The 20,190-nt window shown below is 40.4% G+C and overlaps 1 protein-coding gene across 3 annotated transcripts; it reads left to right on the top strand.

Annotated features, from left to right (window-relative positions):
- The first annotated feature begins 15,192 nt into the window (after positions 1-15,192).
- Positions 15,193-19,259, top strand: LOC130716080 (uncharacterized). 3 transcript variants are annotated; one of them, XM_057566268.1, is made up of 8 exons: positions 15,193-15,366; positions 15,452-15,591; positions 15,860-15,993; positions 16,070-16,208; positions 16,562-16,644; positions 16,721-16,973; positions 17,885-18,047; positions 18,832-19,259. In XM_057566268.1, exons 1-8 carry the CDS (start codon positions 15,324-15,326, stop codon positions 18,909-18,911), a joined length of 1,035 nt encoding a protein of 344 aa, XP_057422251.1. In that variant the 5' UTR covers positions 15,193-15,323; the 3' UTR covers positions 18,912-19,259. The 3 variants fall into 3 exon arrangements, with proteins under 3 accessions (XP_057422251.1, XP_057422250.1, XP_057422252.1); XM_057566267.1 differs by having other exon boundaries at positions 15,196-15,366; positions 16,556-16,644; XM_057566269.1 differs by having other exon boundaries at positions 15,202-15,366; positions 16,556-16,644; positions 17,942-18,047.
- Positions 19,260-20,190: the final 931 nt, after the last annotated feature.

The following is a 20,190-nucleotide window of genomic DNA, read 5'->3' as shown; positions in this document are numbered from 1 at the left end:
TTCCATCATCATGTGCTTCATCTCAATCAGCATGGATTCATGAGTGTCAAGACGTTGTTCCATGATGTCGAGTCTGGATGAGCTTGGCTGAGTAGAACTGGAAGGAACATTCTGAGCAGCTTGAGGATCTGGAATGGAAGCAGAAGCAGCAGGAGTAAACACAACTGGTGCAAGTGCTTGGCATCTAAGAGCTTCAGCCTCAGCTTCAAGTCGCTCTGCCTCAAGTCTGGCTTGTTCAGCTTTAGCTGCTGCCTGACGTGCAGCTTCTTCTGCTTGTTCTTTCTTTCTCTTGGCTTCTTCAATAGCTACAAGAAGCTTATTTCTCTGTTCTTGTTCATGAAGAGCCACCCTTCGAGCAAACCTTTGCTTTGCAGCCTCAATGCTCTGACTTCCCTCTGCATGCAGGAGCTGCATCATAATTGGAACTTGAGCCACTAGCCAAGTGATCAGATTGTTCCACTCATCAGCCACACTTTCAGCATTCTCACTGAGGTCAGTCTGACCGTGCACATTGCGGAGCCTCAAGGAGGCTTCATGATAGAAAATATTGATGCACTCAGAGAGAGATGTGGGTTGAAGGTGAGTATAGGGAATTATGGAGAGGTTGGTTTCAGGAGAGGCTGGGTGATTGCTGCTATGAGCTTCAGAGACACCTTGTGGAGAACCAATGTTAATCATGGGAGCATTGGGTTCAGAGGTTCCAAGGTGAGGGTCTGAAGTTTCAACCAGAGGATGAGGTGATCTAACCGAGGATTGGTTAGACACTGAATGTTCGGGTTCAGGTTCTGGTTGAATAGGCTCTTGTTGGTCAGGGACATGGTGAGCTTGTTGAACCAAGGGGTCTGCCTCTTGTAAAGGATTAGCCAAGATAGGTTCATCTGGGTCTACTAGACGTTCAGGTCTAGGGCCAGGATATCTCCTAGGGCTTGGACAAGTTAGGTAATATTCTTCCAAGGTAGACACCTTTTCTTTTCTAACCTCCATGAATTTTCGAATGGATTCAGAGTTATTGGAGGGAGAAGAATCAGCAACATTGGTTGGGAAGGATACAGGTGTAAAGGCTGTTGAAGAGTCTGTATCCGTGGTTCTGGCAGCAGGACGTGCTGATGCTCTGGGAGCAGAGTGATCAGACGTTCTGGGTTGTGGTTCTGTTTGGTTTGGCTCGGGTTGTTCATGGATGATTGGTTCAGAGGATAATGGGTCGTACGGAATGGTGAGGAGAGAGGTTGGTTCTTCTGACCTAGAGGGTTGGTTCTGAAGCAAATTCCAGAGAGGTGCTTCAGTAGGAGAAGGTTGAAAGAAGGAAGATCTTGGGGAATGTGGTGGAGTGGTGGTTTGTGCGGCTGGCTGGGATTCAGGAATAGGAGTGAGGGGATTGGAGGAGTGTTTGAGCATAGCAGAAATAGGGAGTGCATCAAATAAATTCAAATCATCATCAGAAGCAAGTGCAGGCTTACTTGAATGTGCTGATGATCGAGTCACTCTGGCAGGAGGTTCAGTCCTTCTGACCACTTCAGCAGCTGGTTCCACCTGAGTAGGCTTCACCACGATTCTGACCTTCTTCTTCTTCTTCTTTGGAGGACCATCCTCACTATCACTGTCATCACCATCATCAGGCTTTCTCTTCGTCTTCTTGACCAGAGGGACATCAGATTCCTCAGAAGATTCTTCCAGAACCATCTTCCTCTGAGCTTTCCTCTTGGGAGGAGAAGGAAACTCTGGAGCTGGCGGTAGTCTGCTGACGAAATCATCAAGGTCAATTTCGAATCCTTGAGCCCTGAGGTCTTCAACATAGCATCTGATGGCGTCAGGATGGTCTGCCTGAGTCCACAGAGGGTAGTCATTCAGAGGCATCCTTCTACCTCTGATCTCAGAAGATGTGTCTTCATGAGCAAGAGCAATCTTCTTCTGGACCAAACCCATCTTCTTCAGAGAATTTGCAGTGAAGACATCACTGACAATTGTGCTTAGATCCTCTGTGCAACCAGCATTGATCAGATCTTGAATGAGGCCACTCTCAATCAAGAGATCAGACAACAGTCTCCCAAAGGGGATATACTTGATTGCTGACTTGATGGAGGCAGTGGTGCGAGACTTCCGGATGCATTCCTTCAAGTAGGAGAACAGGAAGTAGGGAAGGCAGATCTTCTCCTGATTTTGGATGAAGAACAACATCGCCTTCTGGTTGAAGTTGATGTAGTCTGGGGAACTGCCCTTCGGTCTCTGGTTTATGCAGTTGAGCAGGATCTTGTGCCAGATCCTTAGTTTGGGATGAAGATCCATCACCTTGTAACTCGTCTTGCCCGGTTTGAAGGTGGTGTACAGAGCCTGGTTGACTGTGTCCTTGGTGCTGGGTTTCAGCTTCGATTCCGTCAGTTGGAACCGATACCCATAAGCAGTTTCTGCACCTAGCAGATTCACGAATGACTTCTCAGTGATGATGATCTTCCTTCCAAGAATGTGAGAGACCACCTGAGTATCATCGCAGTCGGCGTGCTTCCAGAATTCCTTTACCAATCTATCATACACCGGTCCTCGAAGTCGGTTGAAGTAATTTCCCCAACCTTGAGCTTGGACTTCAGGACGAAGATCAAACCCATTTGTAGCCAAGTTGTCGAGGTTGAATCTCCATTCTGCCAGGACTTGGAGTTCCTTAGGAGGATAAACACAGTGAACGGCACAGCCCCGTTCTGCAATTGGAACACTCTGTTCTTGAGCTTGAACTTGATCTTGAGTTGGATTCTCAGAGCCCCTTTGACCCGTTGCTAGACCAACTACCATGTGAGGGAACTGAGGTGCATCTGCAGTAGATCTTCTGGTTTGTCTCACCATTTTGAAGTGGTTGAAGGTTTGAGGTAGAAGATGAAGGTTGAAAGATGAAGAGAGATCGAGAGAGAAATCGAGAAAAAGGCGGTTTTGAAAAGCAGAGAGAGCGAGAGTGAAAACCGGAAGTGAAAGAGAACGTGTGTGTATAGTGGGTTTTATCAAATAACCGTTGTTGATTCAAAAAGCACTTTAAGATCAACGGCTGAAAATTAAAGATAGATAGTAACAGTAAAATACACAAATCACACACAGGAGATAAGCATATCTACACGCAATCATAACAGACTGTCACACGGGCACAAGGAACTATGCATCAAAAAATCTGACACACGTGTTGTTGTCTCAGCTTCAGAGTCAGTACCAGTGGGCACACACACTCTGATTGAGTTACCTTCTGGACTAGACATCTTCTGATCAAGAAGTATCATAGTCAGAGGTTCTGATCCATCTTCACTCTGGACAAAAGTCCATGTTTAGATTTTTCAGAATAAAATTAAATCTATCCTCTGCTAAGGGCTTTGTAAAGATATCTGCCCATTGATGGTCAGTATCAACAAACTTCAGAAGAAGTACGCCCTTCTGTACATAATCTCTAATAAAGTGATACTTTACCTCAATGTGCTTTGCCCTTGAATGTAGGATAGGATTCTTACTCAATGAGATTGCAGCAGTGTTATCACAATAGATTGGGATATTGCTCTCAAGGATCTGATAATCCTCCAGCTGATGTTTCATCCAGAGCATCTGAGTGCTGCATATTGCTGCTGAGATATATTCTGCCTCTGCAGTTGATAGTGCAATGGTTGATTGCCTCTTGCTTGCCCATGAGACTAGATTGCTTCCCAGAAATTGACAATTTCCGGAAGTACTTTTTCTCTCTGTTCTATCTCCAGCATAATCAGCATCACAGTAACCTGAAAGCTTATACTCTGATGTTTTCTTATACATCAAGCCAAGGTTAGTGGTGCCTTTCAGATACCTTAGGATCCTCTTAACAGCAGTTAAGTGGGTTTCCCTTGGATCTGATTGGAAGCGAGCACATAAGTGAACACTAAATAATATGTCTGGCCTAGATGCAGTTAAGTATAGAAGTGAACCTATCATGCCACGATAGAGCTTCTGACATACTTTACCACTTATATCTTCTTTCTCCAGAATGCATGTTGGATGCATTGGAGTCTTGGCCACTGTAGATTCCAGCATATTGAACTTCTTCAGAAGTTCTTTAGTGTACTTGCTCTGATGGATATATGTTCCTTCTGGTGTTTGATCAACTTGTATTCCCAGAAAGTACTTTAATTCTCCCATCATACTCATCTCAAATTCAGCCTGCATCATCTCAGAAAATTCTTTGCATAGAGATTGATTAGCAGAACCAAATATAATATCATCAACATAAATTTGCACAATTAAGATATCATCTTTATAGGTCTTGCAAAAAAGAGTTGTATCTACTTTACCCCTTACAAACTCATTCTCCAGAAGGAATGAGCTAAGTCTCTCATACCATGCTCTGGGAGCTTGCTTCAGACCGTAGAGTGATTTCTTCAATTTGAACACATGGTCTGGTTTCTTTTCATCTTCAAAACCTGGGGGTTGATGAACATAGACTTCCTCTGAGATATAACCATTTAGGAAGGCACTCTTTACGTCCATCTGATGTAGAACTATGTTGTGATTTACTGAGAAAGAGATCAACAGTCTGATTGCTTCCAGTCTTGCTACTGGAGCAAATGTTTCAGTGTAGTCTATTCCTTCCTGCTGGCTGTAGCCTTGAGCAACTAGCCTTGCCTTATTTCTGACTACATCTCCTTTCTCATTCATCTTGTTTCTGAATACCCATTTCGTTCCAATAACATGGACACTCTCAGGCTTCTTCACTAAGCTCCAAACATCGTTCTTGGAAAATTGATTCAATTCTTCTTCCATGGCCAGAATCCAATCCTTGTCCTGAAGAGCTTCATCTATGGACTTGGGTTCAATTAAGGACACCAATCCTTTCAGACTCAGCAAGGTCTCTTCAGAGGGTCTGAAGGCAGATCTGGTTCTGACTGGTTCGTCTTTGTTGCCTAGAATCAATTCCTTAGGGTGAGCTGCAGTGATTCTGCTCTTCTTCAGAGTTTGTGAGTTAGAGGGACCAGCTTCTTCCTCTGGTTCATCTTCCTCTGGCTCAACTTCCTCTGGAGCTTTGCCTTTGTCAGAAACATTAATGCTTAAATCTGCAAACTTTTCAACTAGCTTTGACTGGTCAGAGTCAAGCTTATCATCAAATCTAACATGAATAGATTCTTCAATAGTCTTAGCATCAGTATTATAAAATCTAAAACCTTTAGATCTATCAGAATAACCAAGTAATAGACACTTAGAAGACTTAGCATCAAATTTATGCAATCTATCCTTAGTATTGAGAACATAACAAACACAGCCAAAAGGATGAAAATAAGAAATGTTGGGTTTTATGTTCTTCCACAATTCATAAGGAGTCTTATTCAGAATTGGTCTCACAGAGATTCTGTTCTGAATGTAACATGCTGTATTTACTGCCTCTGCCCAAAAATGCTTAGCCATGCCAGTTTCTTGGAGCATGGTTCTAGCCATCTCCTGAAGAGTTCTGTTCTTCCTCTCAACAACACCATTTTGTTGAGGAGTTCTGGGACAAGAGAAATCATGTGCAATTCCATAGGAATCAAACAGACTCTCAAACTTGTCATTCTCAAACTCTCCACCATGGTCACTTCTGACACGCACAATCCTACAAGCCTTCTCGTTTTGCACTTGAGCAATGAAGGTAGAGAACACAGCATGAGACTCATCCTTGCGGGTTAGAAACTTTACCCATGTCCAGCGGCTATAGTCATCAACGATAACCATCCCATATCTCTTGCCACCTATAGACTCAGTTTTCACTGGTCCAAAAAGGTCGATATGCAGAAGTTCCAACGGCCTTGAGGTTGAGACAACATTCTTTGCCTTGAAAGGGACTTTTGTGAATTTGCCTTTCTGACATGCTTCACAAAGAGCGTCTGAAGCGAACTTCAGATTGGGTAAGCCCCTGACAAGGTTTAGCTTGCTCAGCTGAGAAATCTTTCTCATACTGGCATGCCCTAACCGTCTATGCCATACCCACTGCTCTTCATTAACAGACAGAAGGCACTTCACATTCTGAGCCTCCAACTCAGATAATCTGATCTTATAGATGTTGTTCTTCCTCTTGCTGTTAAATAGAACAGAGCCATCGATCTGACTTACAGCCCGGCAGGACTTTTGATTGAATATAACATCATAACCCTTGTCAGCTAATTGACTTATAGACAATAAGTTATGTGTTAAGCCGTCTACCAATAAAACATTATCAATGCATGGGCTACTATCTACACAAATAGTACCAGTACCAACAATTTTACCCTTTTCATTTCCTCCGAAGCCAACTTCGCCTCCAGGCTTAAGTTTCAGCTCTCGGAACATACGCTTTTCTCCCGTCATGTGACGCGAGCATCCACTGTCCAGATACCATGATTGGTGTTTCAGTGGAGCTATCAAGGATATCTGCAACATAGATAATCTTGTCCTTAGGTACCCACTTTCTGGGTCCTCTTTTGTTAGTTACCCCAGAGGTTCTGATCACCTTGGGTGTCTCAACATAATATTTTAAAGGAATATTTGCATGATATTTAGTCATAGAGAAAGATCCCTTTTTAAGAGGATGTTTAGCAACTTTAGCAGGTACAGGATTAGGCAATATGGTACCAGAGGGAACAAAGCATTCATACAAGGATTTAGCTTTAGACACAGAAGGCTCATTTCTAATTGGTTTAGAATAGCCAATGCCATGCATTCCATTTCTGCTTACGCCATAGATCATTGAAGCCATTAAGCTTCTATCCACGCTTTTAGCTAGGAATCTTTGAAAAGACTTTTCATACTTAGATTCATTTCTACAATCAGAGGCATCACAGGCAACAATTTCTTCTAACTTAGCAATCTGGTTCTTAAGCACAGAGTTAGAATTTACCAAAGCATGATTTTCATTTTTCAAATCAGAAATAATTTTCTCATGTTCAGAAGGAGTCTTGGAGACAGCAGATAAGTTCTTTTTCAACTTTTTATGCTTAGACAATAAAGAGTTATACTTATCCATGATATCAGACAAAGCATGTTTCAGTTCAGAGGTAGAGAAAGAAGCAAATACCTCATTTTCATCGTCTGAGTTAGGATCTCCTTCTGATTCTGAGTCAGAGTCAACAGCTTCCTTTGACTCTGCTCCTTTGTCTTTGACAATGGCCATGAGTCCTTGGACTTCACCATCAGAGTCAACATCCTCTGACTCTGATTCATCGAATGTCACCATCAGACTCTTCTTAGTCTTGAAGTGCTTCTTTGGCTTCTTGTCTTTCTTCAACTTTGGACAATCACTTTTGTAGTCCCCAGATTCTTTGCACTCAAAACATGTGACTTCCTTGATTGAAGACTTCTTCTGGCCTGAGGACTCATACTTTCCTTTTGCCTTTCCAGAGCCTTTGAACTTGCTCTGCCTGTGCTTCCAGATGCGGTTGAGTCTCTTGGAGATCAGAGTCAGCTCATCTTCATCAGAATCTTCTGATGCTTCTTCAGATTCTTCTTCTTCAGCTTGAAGAGCCTTTGACTTCTCAACCTTAGCCTTTTCAGATTTGGATTTCAAGGCTATGGACTTTTTCCTCAGATCTTGCATCTCTGAGCGCTTCAGCTCATGGCATTTCAAAATGCTGATGAGTTCTTCTAAACTCATATTCTCAACGTCTCTCGTGAGCTCTATTGAAGTCACCAAAGGCATCCAACTTTCAGGAAGACACCTGATGACCCTTATGACATGATCTTTTGTTGTGTAGCTCTTGTTGAGAGGTCGTATGCCAGCTACAAGCAATTGAAATCTGGAGAACATTTCTTCAATGGATTCATTTGGCTCCATGATGAAGGATTCATACTTTTGGATCAAAGACAATGCCTTTGATTCTTTGACTTTCTTGTTTCCTTCATGAGACATCTTCAGAGATTCAAAAATGCCTTTAGCAAACTCACGATCTGTAATCTTCTGGTACTCTTCATAGGAAATAGCACTTAGAAGAATTGCTCTTGCTTTGTGATGTTGTGAGTACAGCTTCTTTTGATCTGCAGTCATCTCTGACCTTGGGGTCTTCTTGCCATCTGCATCAACTGGACGCTCGTAGCCATCCACAATAATATCCCAGAGATCTGCATCGAAACCCAGAAAGAAACTTTCCAGTCTATCTTTCCAATATTCGAACCTTTGACCGTCGAACATAGGAGGCTTTGCATTGTAACCATCTCTTTGAGTTTCACTGGTGGTGGCAGCCATTGTTTTTCACACCGGCCCGGATCACTGAACACTGTTAGGTGTGGTAATCAGAACTTGCGCTCTGATACCAATTGAAGGTATGAAAAACGGTAGAAAGGGGGGGTTTGAATAACGTTTTCAGTACAAAACTTCCACCTTAAAGATTTTGACAAATCTTTCGAGAACTTAAGTGCTAACGATAAGAGATAGAGAAGCACACAAGGATTTTATCCTGGTTCACTTGATAAATCACTCAAGCTACTCCAGTCCACCCGTTAAGGTGATTTCTTCCTTCTTAGAATGAAGGCAATCCACTAATCAGGTAAGAGTTACAACTGCACTTGAAACCTACAAGTGACTAACAATTACACTGACTTAGCTCACACTAAGATTCACTCTCTTAGTCTTCTCTAGGATCCGATCAACCTTGATCTCCTAAAGGAACTAAACAAACTGTTTATCAAAGAAATGTTTACAAGAGATTTGCTTCTAAAAAGCTAATAGTAAACTCAATGAATTTCAGATGAAAGAAAGCTTAGAATATTTTGAATATGTCTTGCGTATGTGAATGCTTCTTCTTGGCCGCTTCTTTCAATCTTCAGCCTCTATATATACTCCAAGGATTAGGGTTGAGCGTTGCATGGGAAATGCTACCGTTGGAGGGCAGTTCTGGAAAATCCAGCTTCTGCTGTGGCTGAGACGTTAGGTAGGTCGTCAGGAAGGTACACTTGCTTTTGTACTTGGATAGCGACTTGACCTTTTAACCTAGGAGACTTCTGATCAGGGGAATACTTCATATTGGAACTTGTGAAGCCGGTTGATCAGAGTCAGAGGGAAAGCACAGATCCTCTGACCATTGTATCTTCTGATTCTGAACTCAGAGGGAAGAACATGGCCTTCAGAGTTTCTTGCTTCTGGACTTCAGAGTTTCCACTATTCAGCTTCTGGATCTTCAGAGTCTTCTACACCATCAGAACATCTGAACCTTCAGTGTTTCTTGGTTATCAGAACTTCTGGATCTTCAGAGCTTCTAGCGACTGAGTCCACATCAGAGTTTGTATAGCTTCAGAACTTCTGAAGCTTTTCCACTGTTCATACTGAACATGGTGAATGCGAAAGCGTTGCTTGGGTTACCCTTTATACACAGTGCTTCTGATTTGTGTGAGATTGAGTTGAGGTCAGAGTCTGTAAGTAGCACACTCAGAAAAACACGTTAGAGTACCACAATTGTTCATATCAAAAGGTTAACTTGTAATCATCAAAACATAGAGTTGTACTACTAGATCAAAACTTGATCTTACAAGGGCGAGGGCTCCACATCGCCCGTAGGGTTTAGCTTTTCCCCGCCCACCACGTCTTAGCGAGGGGCAGATGTCTCGCCAGCCCTGGGTCTCTTGGTTTTCTCCTTCTTCTTTTTCGACTTCAGAAGCGAGGGAGTCGCGACTCTTGACTTTATTTCTGCGCTAGGGGCGACCCTTTTGGATTTTTGGGGTTTCCTTGTTGGATAAGGTTGGTCAGCTTCGCCGGTGGACATCGGAGCCGGTTTGTCCATCTCCGGTGGAGGGATGGAGTCCGGTACAGGCTCGCCAGGGATGGAGTCCGGTATTGGCTCGCCACGGCCGTTTCGGGAGGAGCAGCACCAGATCTTCTGGTCCGTTTCTTTAGAGGGGAGGCGGCGACCTCGGCATCAGCGAAAAAGCCAAGGATGGCTTTATCTTCATCACTCAGCGATGTGTCTGACGGCGCCGGGACGTCGCGAGGACTCTCGGTCAAGTCGAAAGGGAACAGAGTCGTCTCGTCCCGGCGGGTGAAAGCTTCAGGGTAGGAAGGATGTACAAGTATGCGGAAGTACCGGCGCCCAGGTCCCTTCTTGACGTTGCTCTTGTAGGGGTAAAGGCGCTGCCGGCCCGTACGAGATTTCAGAGAGACCCACTCAGGAGTTGGAGTTTTCAGAGATTTTGGCTCCACACCATAGAAGTAAAAGAAATGGGAGGTTTTTGCTTCGAGACCGACGGCGTCGCAGAGAATCTCAAAGCACCGAATGAAGGCCCAAGCGCTCAAATGAAGTTGGCTTGGGGCAACATTGATTTCCCTCATAACCTGGCAGAGGAAAGGGGAGAAGGGTAGTTTGATCCCCAGGTCAAGGAAGAAGTACTCATAAACATAAAAGAAGTGGGGTTGCTTCATGATGACCCTATTTTAGTAGTGTTTTTAGGGTCATTTCTTTGTGTGTTTTGAGTCCTTTTGTTGAGTCTCATGTAGTGTTTCATGCATTCTCATGCATTTTTATCTTTTCTTTAGTCTTTATTTGGCTTTGGTAATTTAGTAGCTTTTTAGGGAGTTTTCTTGCATTCTGAGTAGAGTTTAGGACTTGCATGGTTTTATTGTGTTAATTGAGGGATCTCTTGTGCTAATAAGCTCTTTGAGCTTCTAGAATTTTCCTTGGCTTGTTGGTTAAGTTTCAGATCAGGAACTGAAGAAGAAAGAAGGGCAATAAGCATGGAATTGATGGAAACTTAAAGGGGATTGAAAAGAGGAGTTTCAGAAGCCAAAAAGCCCTTTCCAAGCGAGTTTAAGCGCCTAGGCGCTGGGGGATGGGCGCCTAGGCGCCAATTGGTCCAGAGAGCATGTTTTTTACATGCAATTGGCGCTCAGGCGCTCTGAATTGGCGCCTGAGCGCCCAGGCTCGACCTGTTAGCCTTTAAATAGGCTTTTTGCCATTTCTTTTGTACCTTTTGTCAATTTTATCAATTTTTACATAAGTTAGAAGAGGGAGCTGGAGTTCTGAAGCTTTGGGAGCCTTCCTTAGGTCTTATGTTCCAGGTTTTATCTTTATTTTCTAGCATGGATTTCATAGCCATGCTTGGCTAAAAACCCCTTCTGCTTTGGGTTCTTTGTAAGACTTTGGATGTTTTAGCTTTCAATCCATTTCTATTCATGATGTTCTGAGTAAACCCTTGAATCTCACTTCTATGCTTTACCTTTCAAGCTTGAATGCATGCTAGCTTCTTACTTTTCTATAATCATAACGATAGTTTGTTGTAGAATTGGGACTTGTTGTGAGATTACTCCTTCTATACTTGCTGCTAGGAATAGAGGAAGGGTTGGGGTTTGTTGGCCTGATTTGTATGCTTAGTGCTTCTAGCAAATGTTTAGGTTATCAAGGAATTGAACCTATCTTTTGATTAGGAAGGGTTTTCTTTGCGAGGCATCGAAAGATAACTAACTAGGCTAGAACATCAAGGAGAGACTCGGGATTAATTGAATAGGAAGGTTTGCTAAAACTGAAATAGTTGAACAAGAACCCAAGGCAATCTCATCTCTGTTTTTCAATCGCTTTATTGCTAGATTACTTGTCTTTTTACAAACTCAAGAAACAACCAATTATTAAAACTGAATTTTACTTGCTTTTCAACCTTAAACTTGAATCTTAAACTGAATTTCCACACCAATTCCCTGTGGTTCGATAATTTAAAACCCGGAGGTATTCGTACACTTGCGAATTGACCAACACTTCACGCCTTGTTCGATCGGGCGGTGCTGCCAGGGACGGCGGATCTCCAAGCCCCGACCGGTGATGAGGATATCCTCGAAGGGCTTCTCGCGGCAAAGCCCGCCGGCCTGGCGGGCTGTCTCGGCAATAGACTTATCGGTGGACTGCTCAGAAGGTTGGCAGATGGCCTCCTGAGTTGGGTCTTGAGTTATGGACTGAGACAAGGTGGCGAAGATTTGATGCCAGAAAGCGTTCTTTTCATTTTCCAAAAGGGGAAACCCCCCGGGGGGAGGGTTAACTGTAGAAGGGGATGCGGGAGCGGCGCTGCGGGATCGAGAGGATCCTTTGGTGCGACGTTGGGAAGTCATCTTGCTGAGAGGAAGGATAAGGATGAGAAAGGAAGGGGTGCTAGTTTATCAATTTCAATAGATTGTGGGAATTCCAGAAGTGGTGAATGAGTGAGGGAAGAAGTTTTTAAAAGTTGGGGTAAGCAACAGTTGGGAAGTCGTGCCTCATCATGGCAAAGGTGGAATGATCACTTAAAGGAGTGTGGCGCGAATTTCGGGAAACGAAGGCAACGCATTAAATGAAAGGTCATAACGGTTGAAGCTTATTGGTTTGAATTCAAATTGTCAGGATTTACCACAATTCGAAGGGACGTTGTCACCTCAAGGCGCAACGTGTGGCGCAGGCTCGGCACATGTCAAAAGTTACGGTTCAAGGCACGTACGCGACTTTGGCGAGGCGAGCAAATCCAGCATCCTCGCCGCAAGCTCGCTTGTGGACTCAAGTCGCCGGGGGAGCGTGACGAGGCGCTTGGAATTTTAAATTTTTAGACTTTAAAATTACCAAGCCATGTTGGCAATTGCTCTTTATTCCCGTGCTTTATGTTTGACATTAGCTAGTTTCTTACGTCCATCGCCTTATCTCTTTTGTTTAAAGACACACTTAACTCTCATGCTTCGAGCTCGGTGTCTTGTGGACTTGTGGACTGGGCGAGACCCCAGGGTCCCTCGTCCAGGGGCGCTGGCCTAAGGCGAGGATCACATCAGGGACTTGGGCCTTTGTCCCGGAGGCCCAACTGGCCCATTAGGATGATTTGGAGGCGCTTGGTCCAACTCCCCCAGCTATAAATAGGGGAAGGATACCGATTGTAAAGGACTCTTGGCTCATTTGAGAAATAAAAAACTTGAAATTCAGTTACTTTCTCTCTCTAAGCGGTTACACTCTCACTCTCTCTAGGAATCTCACATCACGTTCCTTGCACTTTAGGTACTATACCTCATCTCAATGTTCACGATGGAACAAGATGTACAAGTCGAAGGAGTTCAGATGAGGAGGACATGTTGGAGAATTTGTTAAATTGCTTGTGTTGTTTGTTTGATGTCGTTGGAGAATAAACAAAGGTTTGTGAAGGCTGATGATAATTATCATGAAGACGAAGAAATTGGCTTGTATAATTACATCAGTGTCATTCTAATGCTTAATTCATTTTTTTTTCAACTTGCTGGATATGGCTGTAAGGGTTGTTCAACTTTATTGGGGTTGTTGCTTTCATTTTTGGGGGTTGGGTTATGATTTTGCTGGGTTGAAGAGGGTAGTAGATGGATCTGTTGTTTTTGGTTTTTTATTTTTCTGGGTTTTTTGTTATATAGTATAAATAAGAAGATGAAGATCATGGGGGAGGAGATGAAGATAATGGATTTATGGGTTTTGAATTTTCTATTAATATTTTTTTCCAGAAAAAGTTGTGGACGGAATTGGACGGAAAACCATTTTTGCATATAGAGGCTTTTGTTGGGGTATCAAAATGCAAATGATTTTTGTGGGGATCGAAATCGTGAAAATGGTATTAGTGGGGGACAAATGTGCAATTAAGCCTTGTTTTTATGGGGTGGTACAACCATTTCTTGGATATCTATGTAACAAACTATAAAACCAACATTAGCTAACCATGCAGAAATATTAGCATTACATGAGGCAAGTCGAGAATACACTTGGCTGAGATTTATGATTCAATGCGTACTTGATACTTGTGGTCTGTCCTATGGAAAGATGCTGCCAACAACTATATATGAAGATAATACTGCATACATTGCGCAAACAAAAGAAGGATACATCAAGGAGATAGAACAAAGCATATATCGTCAAAACTCTTCTTCACTCATGATCCCCAAAAGAATGGTGACATATAAATCCATCAAATTCGTTCAAGTGATAATTTGACTGACTTATTTATGAAGAATCTTCCAACTACAACATTAGAAAAGCTTGTGCGGAATATGGGAGTTCGTCGGCTCAAATATCTCAATTAAAATGCATTGTACTCTTTTTTCCTTAACCATGTTTTTTTTTTCTCATTGAGTTTTTTCTAGTATGATTTTTAATGAGACAATGTACAAAGACGAACTATAGAATAATGTATTCTTTTTTCTTCACTAGGTTTTTATCTCATTAGGTTTTTCCTAATAAGATTTTAACGAGACACTATCTTAAAAGACAGCCATCCAAGGGGGAGTGCTATGAATATTTGGATGCACATATATGTTATGAGTCAGGAGGCCATGGGCTCGGCCCACTATATACTTGTTCAACACTCTTAACCACGGTTTTAAAAGTCGGACCGAACCGACCAGTTCGATCGGAAAGACCGGGAATCGGTCAAGTGAACGGTCTGAATCATCCTTAAAACCGGGCACTTAAAAAAACCAGACAGAAATCGCAAAAACCGGTGTAAACATGTGGTAAAACGGTTCAACCGATTCGTTGAGGTGCCATTTAAATTTTCGTTTTCCGTGCTCAACTCTGCATGCGCAGCCCTTTTGAGTTTTGACTATTAAATATTAAATAGCTGGACTTTGAAGATTTCCTTATTTCCAACGTCAATCAAATCTCAAAAAGGTGAAGTATTAATTATTTTGAAACAATCACACATAAATTTTGAATTCAATTATAAATTTGACTTACCATGTACCGTTTCTTTGTTCTGTTAGTATACAATATGTGAGTATTTAGAAAATTTAAGACTTTAATAATTTCATTACTGCATGTTTCTTTAATTAAAATGTCATTCAAATAAATTTAGCAAACGTATCCTTGTTGCAATATTACATGTAATCAGATTTAAATTTCAGTATAAAAATAAAATTAGTAATACAAGTATTGATACTAATTTTTTTTAAATGATATTTAATATATGATATTATTTTTTGAAGTATTATTTTACTATACCATTTTAACCATAGTTCAACCCTATTGAACTATTAAATCTCTTTTAAAAAAAAACTATTAAATCTTAAACCAATATTTTAACCAGTTTTTTTTACATGGGAAGACAAATTGCACTCGCTAGAAATCGATACATGGACCTCCCCCTACCCAACCCATATATTTTAACAGAACATCTCATCACACTATGTCTTGTTCGGAGTTGTTGCTCTCTTCTCCTCTCTTTATTTACTTATTTATTCTTTAACATAAATGATTTAAACACCCTGTTCTAATTTTTTAGTTTCCCGGTTAATGACTTTTCAGTTTCCCGGGCTTGAAGGGCGCCATAGCGCGTATACATTTACAGAAAACCCTGGACTTTGAAATTGAAATATTATTTCATAAAAAGAACTCTGAACTCTGAACTCTGAAGTGAAGGGCGGCAAGCCAACTAGCCAAGGCATGGACGAAGAAGTAGATCAGCCACTTCGTCTCCCTGATTACGGTCTGTTTCTTTCTTTTAGTTTTAGGGTTCCAATTCTGTCTGTTTCAAAAAATGCAATTAAACTAGTTTCTTTCCTGGATTACAGTTGGTCCAATTCAAGACATGGGAAAGGTGTTGGTAACCGTTACAGGCTACCATGGCTTGGAGCGTTTCAACCTCATCAAGTTGATTGCATACGCAGGTGCTTCTTATAGCGGTAGAATGGCGGAATTCATAAATCACCTTGTGAGTGTTTATTTTTGTTATAACTTATAAGTAACAATGGAGAGCTGAATTTGCCACCCCAACCATTAGATTTCACACCCCCATTTTCGGATTTTCAAGTTCCGAATTATTTCGGAATCTAAGATTCCGAAATTAATTCGTAATTTGTAGTGTAAAATACATGCAACACCCCACTTTTGAGTGAAAAAATGCTTCGGAAACCTTATTTCCGTAAATGAGGTGACATTTCTAATGAGTATAAATATTTATTTTGTTTTTGAGTTTTCAGGTCTGCTTCAAGTTCGAAGGAAGGAAATACGAGATTGCTAGAAGGCTCAAAATACCCATAGTTAACCACCGTTGGATTGAAGATTGCTTAAGGGAACGAACACGCCTTCCAGTAGATTCTTACATGTTGCAAAGGTCAATTTCTTATTTATTTCCTTCTTTTCATTTACAACTTTCTTATTTTTATCATTATTATTATTATTATTTTCAGTGGACATGAAGTAGGGCCATTGTCTCTGCGAGTTCCGGAAACCTTTGGACCAAAACAGTGGCTTATTCAATCCACCAACCTCAATTCTGAACCTTTCGGTCCTGTTTTGGAAGATTCAGAGATACTGCTCATATATGAGGTAATAGATAGACTAATGATGTATGTTATCATACTAGTCTATGTTAAGTGATCAATTAAAGGAAAGGATGCGTTCTATTTATGCCATAATTATGGACAAAGATATTACTTTTAAGAAGTTAATGCAACATATTGAGCAATAAAAACTAGCTGTTTATCTGAGAGAGCTCTTTTGTTTGTTTGAATATAGGTACCATACGTCCATACATAGACAAAGAGATAATTTTTTGTTAACTTATCCATATGCACTATGCTTGACAGTGATAGACTAGGCAAATGAATAATGATATAAGTTGTTCTTTTGGAATGCCTGTTAATCTTATTGTCTGCCATTTTTCATTTTTCAAGCATCAGGAGAGGCCAGGGAAAGGAAAAAGAACTATTTGCAGTGATAGTGGAGTTAGTATTGCGGCTGGGAAATCTTGCAAAGAAAGAAGGTTTGTGAAATATGTTGTTGATAAATTGGTGTTGGATCCTTAAAATTACGACTAAAGCCCAGATCCTTCTTTGCAGAACGGATACCCTGAACACCAAAGATGGTGCTATCTCTTGCCTTTCTGGTGGTGTCACTATTGACTATCTTCCAGATAATAGTAGTTCTGGACCTGATGATGGCATATTTAATAAAAAAAGATCAACCACTGGTGGTTCAGATGAGAATGAGCTGATCAAATCTACAACTTTGTTTGTTGAAGATACCCCACTTGTGCCACAGACTTCAATAGATAGAAGTTCTAGGGCTGAAAAGTCCAAAGATTGTGATCAGGTTGGTAATTTACTGGCTTACCCAATTCAAGTGAGGGATCATGTATTATGTTTCACATATTTCAGTGCAACAAGGGGGATTTTGCCATGTGGATATCCGTTTTGTTTTCCATGCATCCAGAGTTGGGTTGATATGGAATGTGCCTTTTTCCTTTCTTTTACGTGCCAATCTTATAAATAAAAGCATATTCATTGATTAATGATTAGAGTAATCTTCTCTATTGCTTGCCATTTTCTTTTGAATAGATTTCAAATTTGTGTTCTTGTGTTTTTCAGATTCTCCCCAAAATTGTAATTTAGCTTTTGTTCAACCTAATACTAATTATGTTCTTGACTTCTCAATGGGAATTTAGTGCTTCCTAATTGAGCTTGTTGCACAATATTTTCATAATTCAACTGTAACACAAATGTACGTATAAATGTTATCCAGCCAAAGGTTTTTTTTTTTGGTACAAAAAATAATGTGTTGTTTATGAATAAAACTGGCCTATACAGGTCTCGAACCTGTGACCTCCAGCCAAAGGTATTAAAATACACCTTCAACTTTGAAGGTGCCTTCAAAATAATATATTCAAATTTTAATAATGATTTTTTTTACTCCTTTTGGGTGTGCCATCATCAGTCAAAATACTTCTTAAATTTTTCTTTGCAAAATTGATCTCTCATGAACTTTTTTACATATTAAATTATATCAGATCTTGTGCAGAAGTTACAATCATGAATACTCATAACTTACTAATGAATGTCGCATGGATTATAATACATTGTTTTGATTTTCTCGTGGAGTTGCTTTTGTTTTCATGTGGAATGCTGAATGAATTATGTAGATCTTGTTTATCCCATGTACCTTTTCTCTCTAAAAGTAATCTGAATGTTTATTTCATTCTCATGATTTATTTTCAATATTTATAGACCTCAATGGGAGAAATATTAACCTACCCTTTGTGCATGACAAATATTGTGATCCAGAAAATTGAGCATGCAGCCACCACTGATCAAAAGTTATGCTCCCTGACAATCCCATGTTACAATTTGGCCTCAGGTACTTTGGTCCCTATGGATCAAGAGTTGCCAGGTATTAGTTACTATAAGCTTATCCATTAAATAGATTTTGTCTTTGTGCTATGCAGGGTCGTGTTTCTTTCTATTTTCATCTAAAATGAAATCTTACTACATGACATCTTTGAGAGTTAAATTGTGCTTGAAATTATTAGAGGCCAGAAAAGGAAAGAAAATATAGAGAAGAGGAATAATTAGCAGAGATAGGCACAGGGCACATCAGGTAAGGTTTAGATTTTCGTATAGAATTAAGTTTCATTCACACTTCCATTTAAGTGGAAATAGAGTGGAGAGATGAGTGACATAGGAAGAAAAGAGAGAAAGTAAAGAAGTGATGGGTGATACTGATATGATTGAAAGAGAAGAGAGATAGATAAAAAATGAAGGTGAAAATGACGTGGGAGTGTGAATCAATCATACCTCTTTGGTATATCTATACTCCTGAGTCCTGACAATTAGACTAAAAATAAAAAAACTTCAATGGTGTGCCATTGTGCTTACCCAAAGCCTGTCATAGAATAGAGGGATTTAACCTGACTCTCATATGCTCTTTTGTTTAAATTGGACGGTTCATATATTTCACAGTTTGATTAATTTGCACTACTACCACATGTTGGAAATAAAAGCAAACTTTTTCCCCAAAAATATAAATAGTAACTGAGCTAGATATTATAGTATTATGGTCTCTGATTTGTGTGGAAGAATTTTGCTCACTATAAACCTTATTTGAAGGAAGGTATATGTTCTTAGCCCTGAGTTTTGTGTGTATTTCTTTCATACGTGTATGTACACTCTTGCAGATTCTAATCCTATAGTCCGAGAGCATAGTGGAATCCATCACCATCATCATGAAAATCAACTAAGAGAACCAGCACATTAAATTTAGATGGATACTTAATGTTCAGCTTTCTTTTGCTGCGGTTCTGGTGTCACCTGTGTTCTATTAGTACAATACATTTCCACATGTATATCATGTAGGAAGACAATGGATATGTGAAGCAGTGTCCTTGGGATGGCTATGCAGGAAACTATTTTTTTTATTTTGACTGGTTAGATTAGTGTCCCATTGACTTTACTATGGACACTGCTTATGACTTGTTTTCATTTCTTTGGTTCGGTTAACAGCCTTGTATAGGCTAACTTGTGAAACATCCTAGGATATGAACTGTACCAAACTTTGGATTGTAGTGTTTTGTTAATGAGCAACTACTTAGCTGATTATGTTGTATGATTTTATTTCTCTATTAATCATATGGCGTATATAATATATAATGAATCTGGAGCAGACATACATTTTAATGAATCAATCCTATTGAATTTACGAATTAGAGAATCATTTAAGAAAACGAATGAGATATAATTAAAAGTTGTGTATTGCTTAACTATATATTTTTTATGAAAATGTATTGCTATATATAGGGACGAAGAAGAGAAATTGAAGTGATAAACTTTTAGTTTTAGTAGTATGTAAATTGTTTTGGGAGACGCTCGAACCGATCACCCCTGGTTGATCACGCTGTTTCATACCCGACCAATTATAGGGACGATCAACCCCAGCTGCCCAGCCAAGTAATTATGGGCTAGCAACCAAGACAAAGGCATGGAACTTGAGGATTTACTAAGCTCTCATGATCGTCTTGATCCGCGCAATCCCAAATTCTGTGAGACCCAAGTTTTTAAGTTTGGAATAAACCGAATAAAATTCCTTTTCACGATTAATTTGAGGTAACGTGAAGGAAAACCTGAACAAGTGTCTATTGAATGGAATAAATTTGTGAAGGAGAAAGTTCAGGAAAAAGCTAAGGATGGTATCCAAGTCGATAAAGGTTATAGCACGGTTAGTATTCGCTTTAACCTAGGTCAAGAACGCTAGGAAATAGCTAATTTACTCTTTAAGGCACGATGAAAACTAATTCCAAAAATTTTCAGAGAAATGTTAGAACTTCTCTTATTCGTCTATAAACGAGCGTTTCGATACGAAACCCTAGAATGTAAGAACGTCAAATTCCAATACTCGGAAGTTTGCCGAAACCGAATCACTGATAGTTCAGAAACCCTAAAATCAACGGACGATGAAGACTTTTTCTATTCGGAGCTTCAAATAAAGATTTCATCCGCGTACGCCCACTCTAATCGACGTTCCAGATCTTTCTTCAGAA

The sequence above is a fragment of the Lotus japonicus genome, chromosome 4 (genome assembly GCF_012489685.1).
Source record: "Lotus japonicus ecotype B-129 chromosome 4, LjGifu_v1.2".
Taxonomy (NCBI): domain Eukaryota; kingdom Viridiplantae; phylum Streptophyta; class Magnoliopsida; order Fabales; family Fabaceae; genus Lotus; species Lotus japonicus.
Note: the sequence above shows the minus strand (reverse complement) of the source record. Positions and strands in the feature narration are given on the sequence as shown.

What these genes read in the sequence shown, in the direction of transcription:
- LOC130716080 (XM_057566267.1), top strand. Translation starts at nt 15,324, where the DNA reads ATGGACGAAGAAGTAGATCAGCCACTTCGTCTCCCTGATTACG. An exon ending in CGGAATTCATAAATCACCTT is followed by an intron (nt 15,592 to 15,859) that starts GTGAGTGTTTAT and finishes TTGAGTTTTCAG; the next exon opens with GTCTGCTTCAAGTTCGAAGG. An exon ending in AAATCTTGCAAAGAAAGAAG is followed by an intron (nt 16,645 to 16,720) that starts GTTTGTGAAATA and finishes CCTTCTTTGCAG; the next exon opens with AACGGATACCCTGAACACCA.